Source organism: Quercus lobata, chromosome 2 (assembly GCF_001633185.2).
Source record: "Quercus lobata isolate SW786 chromosome 2, ValleyOak3.0 Primary Assembly, whole genome shotgun sequence".
Lineage (NCBI taxonomy): Eukaryota > Viridiplantae > Streptophyta > Magnoliopsida > Fagales > Fagaceae > Quercus > Quercus lobata.
The window spans coordinates 89,029,591-89,040,805 of NC_044905.1; the positions used below are offsets into that span (position 1 = coordinate 89,029,591).

Here is an 11,215-nt window from a genome sequence, read left to right on the forward strand (position 1 = left end):
CTTCACTTCAGCCTTTGGTTGTTCTTCTGCCTTTGTCTCTATTATGCCTCCCCCTCTCTGTCATAACCCACTCTCTATTTATTTTGGGTATGTTCTTTGAATCTTTTTTTTCCTTCTTCTCTTTTTTACTTAATTGTGAGCTGTTTGTTTGCGGAAAAATATTTTTGTTGTGTTTGCTTGGTGTTTTGGCATTTGGGTGCTGAGAAATTTTGAAAAAGTAAAGGAAAATAGTTTTTTATTCTCTTTGATCTGTTTGGTTTCTAAGAAATTAGAAGAAACTGAAAACCGAACAAACTGTATCGATTGAAATCTAGTTAGTTTGGTTTGGTGTTCCATCCCTACAGTTCAATTTCAGTGCCAAACATGGCAAAATTGAAAATTTTAGTTTGGCTGAAAAGTTGCCCTTCAAATTGACTGAAATCGACTGATTACACTCCTAATTTGGGGTGTTATATACCTTAAAATTTGTAGTACTTAATTTTATCTTAATAAATTATTTTTAAAATTAATATTATAGTTGGGGAGAAGGATTTCAATCCTAATTTGAATTTGAGCTACAAGGCTCTTTTTCAAAGCAAAAACCAAATATGTAAAGCGCGTGCGGATCAATCATGGAGCTTTAAAAGTAGTGCGCGTGGGAGCGTAGAGAGTAGTATCCTCCAAAGTATTTATAGTCAAAGTGTAAAACTTTCGAGATGGCCAGTTACACGCTTCAATTAGTAGCCCAACCAAACTTAAAAAACAAATAGAAAAAAAGAAAAAAAAAAAATTACACACCAAACTGAAAGACGGAACAACTATTTTAGAGAACAAACTCAACAGCGCCACTGTAACACAAACACTTACACAAAGCAAACTGAGGCACAGAACAGAAATAATCACTCAAAAGCCCAAACAAAACCCTCTCTCTGTTCCACAAAGTCAAAGAGAAAACGACCGCCAAAACCGCCCACTCTTTCTTCCTGTTATGCTTCTTCAATCACTTGCGTACTGAAAAGATAGAGAGAGAGAGAGAGAGTGTGTGTGTGTGTGTGTGTGTGTACGAGATTTTTTTTAATAAAGAGAGAATAAGAGTGGTATGGGAGTGGAAAAAGGTGAAATTTATTGAAAGAAAGCAAAGAGGGAATCTTTTTTTGTCTTATGGCATGCCTAAGGAAGAAGAAGAACACCATTGAAGGCCTCGTAGTTGATGATTCTGCTCTTTTCTTGGTCCACCCCACCAACCCACTTGCCGATCTTTGTCAAAAATTTAATCTTTTGTTGCTGATTTTCTCTCCAACTCAATGAAAATCTTCTGGGTCCTTTTCCGGTTTCTTACCATGTTCTTGATCTTCTTCTCTTCAATTGGTACTTTCTGTTACTCTATTGAGTTTCTTCTTGAAGTTTATTGTTATTGGGCTGTACTGAGTGTGTTTTTCTTGCTATCTCTCGTGACTGGTTGTAATAGAAACTTCTTGCTTCTTTTGGCCAATGGGTCATAGTATTGAGATAATTACTGAGAGAGATCGATTCATCTTGAAAATTGGGATTGTTTTTCTTTATAAGGGGCTGCTATTTTTAGATTGATCATTCAAAATTTTTTATGTTATTGTTTAGTGAACTATTGGTCCATAATTCCATAATTTGAAATTCTATTAATTATGTTTTTTGGTTTGTGGTTCTCTTGGTCTTTCTGTGTTTTGATAGAGTACTATTTTTGGATTTGGAGGAATTAGTATAGTTGTGTTTGTAGGAACACAAAAAAATCCAATTACAAATTGCCACGTCGCCTATCAAAGACAGAGATTTCTCTACCGTTTATTGTAATCAATAGCAGTGTTCTAAAATTTGTAGTATTCTACTGTTTGACCTTGTTGTGTTAATGCTAATTTTCAATCAAAATTGATGTATTCTCTCATGCATGGATGCTAGTCTGTCTCCTTAATCTATATCAAACTTTGAAGAAGAAAATTTTGAATCTGATTCTGTTGTACTTTTAGTTTTCTGTCAATTTCATTAATGATCATATACTGTAAGTAGATAGAATTCGTAGAAGGGCTCATGAGACTCGTTAAAACATAAGTCGAACAAATCTGCACCCCTTAACATATAAAGAAAAAGAGGTTGGAAAAAAGAAATAAGGAATATGGAAACTAAAATGGTTCACTAAGCTAAGCATCTCAGATTGGCCAGTATAAATAAATACCACTGAGTCTCTTTGATCCTTTTTTTTTTTTTGTCCATGTTTTGACTGATTTTAGATGCAAGGTATGGCACCTAAGTTAGTTTTCATCTATTTTAACCACATGACAAAGTGGTAATGGAGTTTTTTCTGTTTTTTTCCAGTTTCTCTGACAGTGCAAGGATTCACTGGAACCTATGGAATAAATTATGGACGAATTGCAGATAACATCCCTTCGCCTGATCAAGTTGTTACTCTTCTCAGAGCAGCAAAAATAAAAAATGTAAGAATTTATGATGCTGATCACAGTGTATTAAAGGCCTTCAGTGGAACTGGGCTTGAATTAGTGGTTGGACTTCCAAATGACTATGTGAAAGACATGAGTGCCAATGCAGATCATGCAGTGAATTGGGTTAAAGAGAACGTGCAGTCGTTCCTTCCAGGGACAAACATTCGTGGCATTGCTGTGGGCAATGAAATTTTAGGGGGGGGTGATACTGAGATGTGGGCAGCTCTTCTGGGTGCAGTGAAAAATATTTACAACGCCACGCAGACGCTTCATCTAACTGATATTCAGATTACCACAGCACATTCACAGGCTGTTTTTGCTAATTCCTATCCTCCCTCTTCTTGTATATTCAAAGATAATATTGTTCAATATATGAAGCCACTCTTGGAGTTCTTCTCACAAATGGGTTCTCCTTTCTGTTTAAATGCTTACCCGTTCTTGGCCTATATGGGTGATCCAGAGAATATTGATATTAATTACGCTCTTTTCCAGTCAACCCAGGGGATTGATGATACGAAAACTGATCTGCATTATGATAACATGCTTGATGCACAGATTGATGCAGCATATGCAGCTTTGGAAGATGCTGGATTCAAAAAGATGGAAGTCATTGTTACAGAGACTGGATGGGCGTCACGTGGAGATGACAGTGAAGCTGCAGCCACAGTAAATAATGCAATGACATATAATTATAACCTGCGGAAAAGGCTTGCAAAGAGGAAAGGAACTCCTCTTCGACCAAAAATGGTGGTGAAGGCTTATATTTTTGCAATATTCAATGAAGATTTGAAGCCTGGTCCAACTTCTGAGAGAAATTTTGGACTGTTTAAGCCCGATGGGAGCATTGCGTACAATATTGGGTTTCATGGGCTTAAATCTTCATCAGCGGATACATTGCTTTTGTCTTTGAAGGTATGAGGTTCCTTAACACCTGACAAAACGTCTATTTGCCTGCTAACATCTAAGGGATTAGTTTACATTTTGAGGTCTCTCTTTAAGAATAACAGATTTGTTTTTTGGGAGAGAATGCTATGGGAAACATCTCTCTTAAAAACATAAAAATTATTATGAAAAAGATCAATTTAAATCTCACTATATTTCTTTCTATCTCTTTGTCACTGAAATGCTATTATTCTGCTGGGCAGCATTTTTATTTATTTATCTTTTGTGTACCGGAGATTATCATATCAATAAGGGCAAATATATGGGAAGAATATATGGTGAGTTTGGATTTACATCCCTATTTGTTTGGTTTTAAATTATTTTCAAAAAACGTTTTCTGTATTTTATAGTGTTAGGTGTGACTGAAAATGTTGGTCAATGTAAAACATTTTTGGAGGTCAAGGAAAATAATTCTAAATGATGGAAAAGTTTTATGCTTTTCAAAACCGTAAAAAATATTTTCCAAAAGAAGCCTTGACTTTATTTGCATCACTCTCACCCCTTCAACTCCTCTACTACTAGTATGACCCCCCCTCCTCCAACATCACTGACGGCCGCTAACACCACTGTTTGGGAGAGTTAATATAACATTTAGGGACATTACTTGACTTAAGGGCACACTATTGGTGATGGTGATATATGACACTTGGATTGTTAAGAAAAAGGCTTCCATTCAACAAGGAGACTAATTGAAGTGCCAAAAGTGACTTGGTAGCTAGAAGACTCACACGTGAGGGGAGAGATTTGTTGTGATGTTCACGGTTGAGTAGTGAGGTTCATTAAGGAGTGAAGTCCCACATTGAATGCTAATGAGAAGAGTGAGTAGTTAATATAATATAGTTGGGCTTATAATCACAAGCTTAAGCTTTTGGTTAAGTGTTGTCCCTATATGTTATATTAATTGCTCAATTGTTATCTCCCCAAGGTGTTAATCTCTCCAACAACCACCACCCGGCTGCCAATGGGGCCCACCCTCTGACTGGCCATCACTGCTTGCTTGCCTATCCTAAACCATTAGTCACTGTTCGTCAACCACTGTCACACCATTTCTAGCCGCTAGCTATCACCAGTCATTGACCATTGCTGCCACCACTTGCTCCAACTGCCACTGTCATTGGGAATTTTCAATGAAACCAATTGCTAGATAATTATTGTTCGTGTTGCAACCAAATATTGGAAAACAAATTCATTTTTCTGGAAAGCATTTTCCACTGAAAATATTTTCAATAGGAAAACTTTTTTTTGTGAACTAACAGAGTAAGCACTAAGCATCATTAAATTATCCTGCTAATAAAGACTCATAAGAGATAGACCATAACAAATAATCATTGTATTAGGAGATTGCTCATGTTAAAGACGTATTTACCCCACCCTAGAAGTTTCCCTTATATTAGAAGACTCAAAGATATTCAGTCTACCCTACTCTTATGCATCTCTTCTTGTATCTTTTGTATAGTGTGTGTTTTGCAGTTGACCTATTTTTTGTGCCTTTACTAAGTGGATAGAAAAATATTCAAAGAGATCTTTCTACTTCAGATCCTTGTAAGAGCCCACAAGGGCTTCTCTGGACCATCACTGAGGTGGATTTAAGAAGTCCAAGCAAATAGTGACTTTGAGGTTGGAAAAATTGGGGAATTTGTCCCCATGTGGTTGTATTAGGTCTAGGAGGAATTGTGGATTTAGGAATTAAAACTTTTCGAAAGAAGAGTTAGGGTTCAAGGAATGATTAGTAGGAAAGGAAAAATATTTGATTTTGGATAATTAAAAGGGTAATGTGTCTTATTACTCAAAACGCTCAATACTTTTATTAATGAACTCCTCTTATTTGAGTATGATAACACACTTATCGGGGACTAAATCTAAACTTTTCTTAATAGATAATAACTACTTTGACTACTAAATCAAATCCTAATTGAATTGGAAACATAAAAAGACCCATAAACTAGATAAGACTTGCCTATTGATAAAAATAAAACTAAACTCAAGACCCACAACTGACCCTCAACTCTAGAGAAACCAAATAAAACATAAATTAAAATACTAAAAACCTAATTAACTACAAATGGGGACTTATTATTAGGCTATGCCATAAACATAATCTTAGGCTTCCAAAGAGGAAATTTTTGTTTTCTCTAACCATGCTATGGTTGTGCCATCATACTTTCTTCCCCATTTAGAAAATCTAGTTTGCTCAACATGTGGGCTAAGAAACTGCCCATACACATGGTCATATTCCTTCATTGAGTCTGATTATAAGTCATGTGGACACTAGCAAGTGGACTCAATGGCTTGAAAATCTGAACAACAATTGATCCTTTCAAAGGGTTGGATGAAATGTAATTGAAGTTCTTATTTGTTTTTATTCGTCATGTTTCTTGAAGAGAATTTACATTCATGGAGTAATGGTTCAAGCTATCTTGAGTACCAAACACTCAATTCAAACTTGACACAAATTCTTGTGGTTGAGAAGTGGATTTTAACCCATGTGACAGAACTCTCAATTAAGAAAATCTATGTGCTTTACTGTTTTATCCTTCATCCTCCCCCTTTCTCTCCCCCCCAACCAAAAAAAGAAGAAGAAGAAATAACCCATAAAAGATGTTGCTTTATCTTGAAAGTGGTAGAATGACTACTCCATTAAAAGAATGTTGAAGGGAGTGTGAAACTATCTTTTTGTCATTTTTTGGCTGAATGAAAGAGTTTTTTTTTTTTTTTTTTTTTTTGGGGGGGGGGGGGGGTGTGGGGGAGGGGGAAGATGCAGCTGGGGGGACCCTACCTGGGTGTAACTATTGTAGTTTCTCTACCCACTGAGGAACTAATGGCCCTAGATAGTAAGGGGAGTGCAAGCACTCTCTCAAATAGATTGAGCTATGCTTGAGGGACTTAAATAACCTTTCTGTGTTTGCATTTACTCTTTCAACTTGGTTCGTCATTCCATCCAAGTGCTACCTTCTTGTTTGGTGATTTTTGTTCCTTCTTTCCACTGGTGCAGGATATTCGAGCTCAAGATTGGTCCAGGCCCCACTTCTTGGTATCAGTAATCTCAGCAGTGGCACTGCTTGTGTTCTTAAGATAATGAATGAATGAAAAATGTCCAGGCTTGCCAGACCAGCAAAAGGCATTCAAAAGTTCATGATTTGGTACTATTTCATGTCACACTCCAGAGACAGTACATCATTGATCCTTGTCTTCAATATTTGCTAGAAATTGGTGATTATTTTTTATACGTCTCAGCAAATGTATATTGGTTTTTGCCTTATAAAACCGTTTCTTTTAATCTGTCTATTTTGCATTCTCTCATTGGCTTTCATCGGTTTAAGTCTTTCGTGGACCCATTTATCTATATTTGGTTGTGTTCTGTACCACTTATAATTTTTCTTCTTCATCATCTTTATTGTGATAGGCATATCCTTTGATTTCTAAGCTTAATGTTGCATCTACAGTACAAACACCATGTGTCTCCACTTTTGCTGTTATTGAATAAAAAGGGCAAGAGTGACTCCTTAAAAAGGGGGTTATTACGCCTTCATAAGACGTGAAAAATTAAAACAAACTTAATTTTAGTGTTTGGTCAAAACATAGGTCTCTTGTTCTTCTTTATTCAATCAGAGTTATACCCGCAGATGACCGCCAGTCTGTAGAGCTTTAACCTCACATGGGGATAGGGCAGTCATTCTGTCCCTCTCCAAATGCCTTTATCTTTGGTTATATATCAACCGTAAAGGATCTATGCACAATTTTATACTTGAAATTCTCTTCTGGGCATGCTCTTGTGCCAACGGTTATATAATTACATCATTGCTCTTCAGTCTCTATTCCATTTGGCTATTTGACTTTTGAACACTGAATCTAGTTTGCCTGGTTATTGCTGCTCATCTCTTGGACTTATTAATGCTAATCTTCTGCTGCCAAAGTGGTCTGATTATAATTGGTTTGCTCTTGATTTCCATTATTTGTCTGGGGGTAGGGGCCTGTGATGCAGTGACAGGGAGGGGCAGGGTAGTTTCTTCTGTGGAGTAGGAGCGGGGCACCTAGATACTGCCCCGCCTAGTTGTCTTCCCTATTTTTTGAGCAAATGATTCACTTAGTTCTAGTGTGTAAGACATGTTAACTCTCAAATGGAATCTCTCTGTTTAGTTTTGTATTGGGCCAATCAAAACCATGAATAGTTAACTTTATGTTAGTCATTTTTCTTTATTTAGTTGCATTTAGGGTTATGTTCAAATTATATTCAATTAACTTTTGTTAAAATTACATCATAGTTGTACATTATACTAGTCGATAATCCGTGCGATGCACGGAAAAGGTGTTAAGTATAATATATGATTTAATTTCTTTGATGAACATATATGATTAAATCTTGATTTATTTTAATACAATCAAACAAATTGAATTTGTAAATTACACTATATGGCTAAAATATATATATTAACAGTTATATGTTATAGGACGAAGAAAACATAAAGTGGATTTCATCTTCAAAATCAAATAAGGTGGTCCTGCAATATGAACAACTTGGATTTCATATGTTTTTTTTTCCTTTTTTTTAGTGAAAAGATGGGATTTGCTCTTCCTACACTCTAGAATCAAGAATTGGATAGTCATATAAATTAACTAATTAAGAAATTCAAAAACTGGAAATCAAAGCCAAAGGAGTGGAAAAATTAATAAGCAATTGGAATCTTACGAAGGAATTGAAGGTTGATGGTAGGGGATTTGGGAAGCTCACCCTAAATTTTTATTTTTATTTATTTTATTTTTTATTTATTTTATTTATTTATTTTTTATTTTTTTTCATAGTCCTCTCTGATCTTTTGTGTTTGCATTTTGAAAAAAAAAAAAAAAAAATTATACACTCCATTATGCAAGAGCTTGGAAAACCCATTAAAAATTAAAAATGAAGTTCTGCCTAGACTCCTTTCATAGCCAACAAAAGCTAACACACAAAAGTCTTGGAATAACATTGCTCTCAAAGAAGCTTGGCTCACTCCATTGGGCCATAATCATCTGCAACAACCTTGCCATCAAAAATCTTGATGAAATTTTTTATTACCTTCAGCCTTGAAATAACGTTTCTCCCTATGAAACTCTTAGGGTTTTGTTCTTCTCTTCCTAAACGTAGGATTATAAGTCAGAGATAAAATAAGAGGTTGCGAAAGATTGGCTGAATTGGTAAGATTGGAGAGTGGAGTGGAGATGGAGCTAGGGAGAAGAGGAGTCGGGTATAAATTCTTTTTTTTTTTAAGAGAATTTAGTCAGCTATAAAATCGTAAAATAATATTTATTAATTAATTATAATATTTATTTAAGTAATACTGACGTGGAAAATTGTGAAGAGATCAAAGGCTTCGGTTTTATATATATATATATATATATTGATTATTGTTTAATCCTACTATTAGATTATATGTATACATGCCATCATATTCATTGATAAACATGATAGGTATTAAAAAAGCATATAATCCAATGTTAGGTTTGGATATACTAATTAGTTCATTTAGTCAACTCGAAATTGGATCGATCCAATTTGTTGGCAACCCTAGGGAAGACATTGAATGTGTCAGTAAGACTAGTAATATAATTAAGAAATAGACCAGTAATATAAGAAATTACACGTATTTAAAAAATATATATTTAAAAAAAAGAAAGGTGAATAGGAAAAGCCCTAAGATTAAATAAATATTATAAAGGTTAGTAAATGAAAGTGATTCACACCACAGATACACCCTCATGCATTTGATCATGCCCACAAAAATATGGGTTGTTTCATAATAGGATGCCATTGTTTAGTGAAGGGTTGTAACTTGTAATCCTTGAGAGAGACTTAATCCTTCACTAGGCCTAGGATTATGACTTTAATGGAAGGAAGGGCACTTCTATAAATAGGAAGGATCTTAGAGCATTGATGCCAATTCTCAGTCCCCTACCAACTTCCTTTCGTATGTGATCATCGGTCTCATGATGAATCGGTATCTTTAATTGTCTGGATGTCTACACATGCATGTGATTGCTATTGGAGAAACCATTGGGCTCAAAATTAGAATGGTGCTGGCAAAACATGGTTTTTTTTTTGGTAAAACAAAAGTAATCATTTGGATCATAGACAAGAGTCTATCGATTGTTCTCGGTATGAAAGTAAGCGAAAAGACGTGTTCACAAAATGAGGCTGAACTAGAAGAAAAAAAAAAAAGAAAAAGAAAAGAAAAGAAAGGGTCCCCTGTGTTTAATCAGTTGGTAGCCTCATGTGTGCAATGACAAATACCTGACTTGATGCTTGTCGTGAAGTTGGATCAATTAATAGATTTTGGCCTAATTCTGAAGGGGCACATTGGTAGACGATGAAACAGATATTCAAATGTCTGCAAAGCCCCCAAAGTATGAAATTATGTTTTGGATTAAGAAATCTAGAGATACTAGGTAGACTGAATTAGATTTTTGTAGAAAATGGTAAGTATTCCCATTTGGTGGATTGGCAGTTTCTTGGTTAAGCAAGAAATAGAGTTGTGTTGCGAAATATATAATGAAAATTGAGTATATAGCTTGCAACGTTGATTTGTGTTTCTTGCAAGTATTAATGAAAATTATGTTTCTTGGTTAATACAACGGCAGGGCAAATATTAAAACCACAATATGATATCATGTTATGGTGTGTGCTCAAGTGAGAAATGTTAGTAAATGAGGATGATCACACACCATTAACACAATACACCCTATAATGTATTTTATAATCCTTGACCCTTAGAGAGACACAACCCTTTACTAGGGTTTAATTTTGACTTTTCATGAAAGGATGTAAACACTTCTATAATAGGAGTGATCTTAGAACATTCAGACCAATTCTTATTCAACTCAAACTTTTCTCGGTATGTACACCACACCAACCACTCTTGCCGGATCATCTTTCTCTGTCTCGGGCCAGTAGAGAAGGGAAAAAAACTTGTGCATTTACACACACTTGAGTCTTTATAATTGATTTAAAATCATGTGTAATATACGGTGCAAAATAAACACATCCATTAAAGAAATATATATATACACAACATTTGAAAAGGCCAACTGCCAAGTAGCCCTATTACTCGAGAATGATTCAAGACCACTAGAGATGTACACGCCACCTTTGAAGAGGATCAAGATTTCTTTGTAAAGAAAGAAAATCAGACAGGAACATTCCGCGGATTGATTATATTAGTGCAGGCATGAGGTTTTTCCAAGATAGTATACGACTTGTGCAGATGGGATCTATAACATGGCTAGGATACGTGTTTGAATTGGTGTCCTAATGGGGCCCTTTATGTTTTATATGATTTTCCATCTTTTGACTAACCATAAAGTTCTTTGAACGCACAATTTCTTCAAATTGTCGTTATATATATATATAAATTATTTTTCCATGTGAATTTAATATCTTTTTACAAGCCATGTATATATTTAAAAATACCGAATAGTTGTGTATTTTCAAATTTCAATAAGCACATTTTTGGAAATAGACACTTTTTTTATTTTTATTCAATAAGCATATTTTCAGTCAATAGACATCTTTTGATAAATCCAATATAAAGGGTTATAACATTTCAATAGGCACTTTTTGATATATTCAATTTGAAGGATTATGACTTTTTTTTTTTTTTTTTTAATAGGAGGATTATGACTTTTCAATAGACACTTTTTGGTGTATATATTACAACTTATCTTACATATACCTATGTATACAACACAAATTAAACTAGAGATGCAATATTCAGTCTTTTATTCATTTTCATAAAAAACTAATAAATAATACAACATTTCTTTCTTTTGCCTAACTAATTAAACTTTGTGTT

General features: G+C 34.7%; 1 protein-coding gene across 2 annotated transcripts; it reads left to right on the forward strand.

Moving 5' to 3' along the window:
- The first annotated feature begins 769 nt into the window (after nt 1-769).
- On the forward strand, nt 770-6,757 carry LOC115977081 (glucan endo-1,3-beta-glucosidase 11). 2 transcript variants are annotated; one of them, XM_031098732.1, is made up of 4 exons: nt 770-1,347; nt 2,326-3,362; nt 3,596-3,670; nt 6,385-6,757. In XM_031098732.1, the coding sequence occupies exons 1-4, from the start codon at nt 1,284-1,286 to the stop codon at nt 6,466-6,468; spliced, it is 1,260 nt and encodes a 419-aa protein (XP_030954592.1). In that variant the 5' UTR covers nt 770-1,283; the 3' UTR covers nt 6,469-6,757. The 2 variants fall into 2 exon arrangements, with proteins under 2 accessions (XP_030954592.1, XP_030954593.1); XM_031098733.1 differs by lacking the exon at nt 3,596-3,670 and having other exon boundaries at nt 774-1,347.
- Nucleotides 6,758-11,215: the final 4,458 nt, after the last annotated feature.

Coding starts and splice junctions, on each gene's coding strand:
- LOC115977081 (XM_031098732.1), top strand. CDS start 1,284: ATGAAAATCTTCTGGGTCCTTTTCCGGTTTCTTACCATGTTCTTGATC. Junction 1,348..2,325: donor GATCTTCTTCTCTTCAATTG/GTACTTTCTGTT, acceptor GTTTTTTTCCAG/TTTCTCTGACAGTGCAAGGA. Junction 3,363..3,595: donor CATTGCTTTTGTCTTTGAAG/GTATGAGGTTCC, acceptor TCTGCTGGGCAG/CATTTTTATTTATTTATCTT.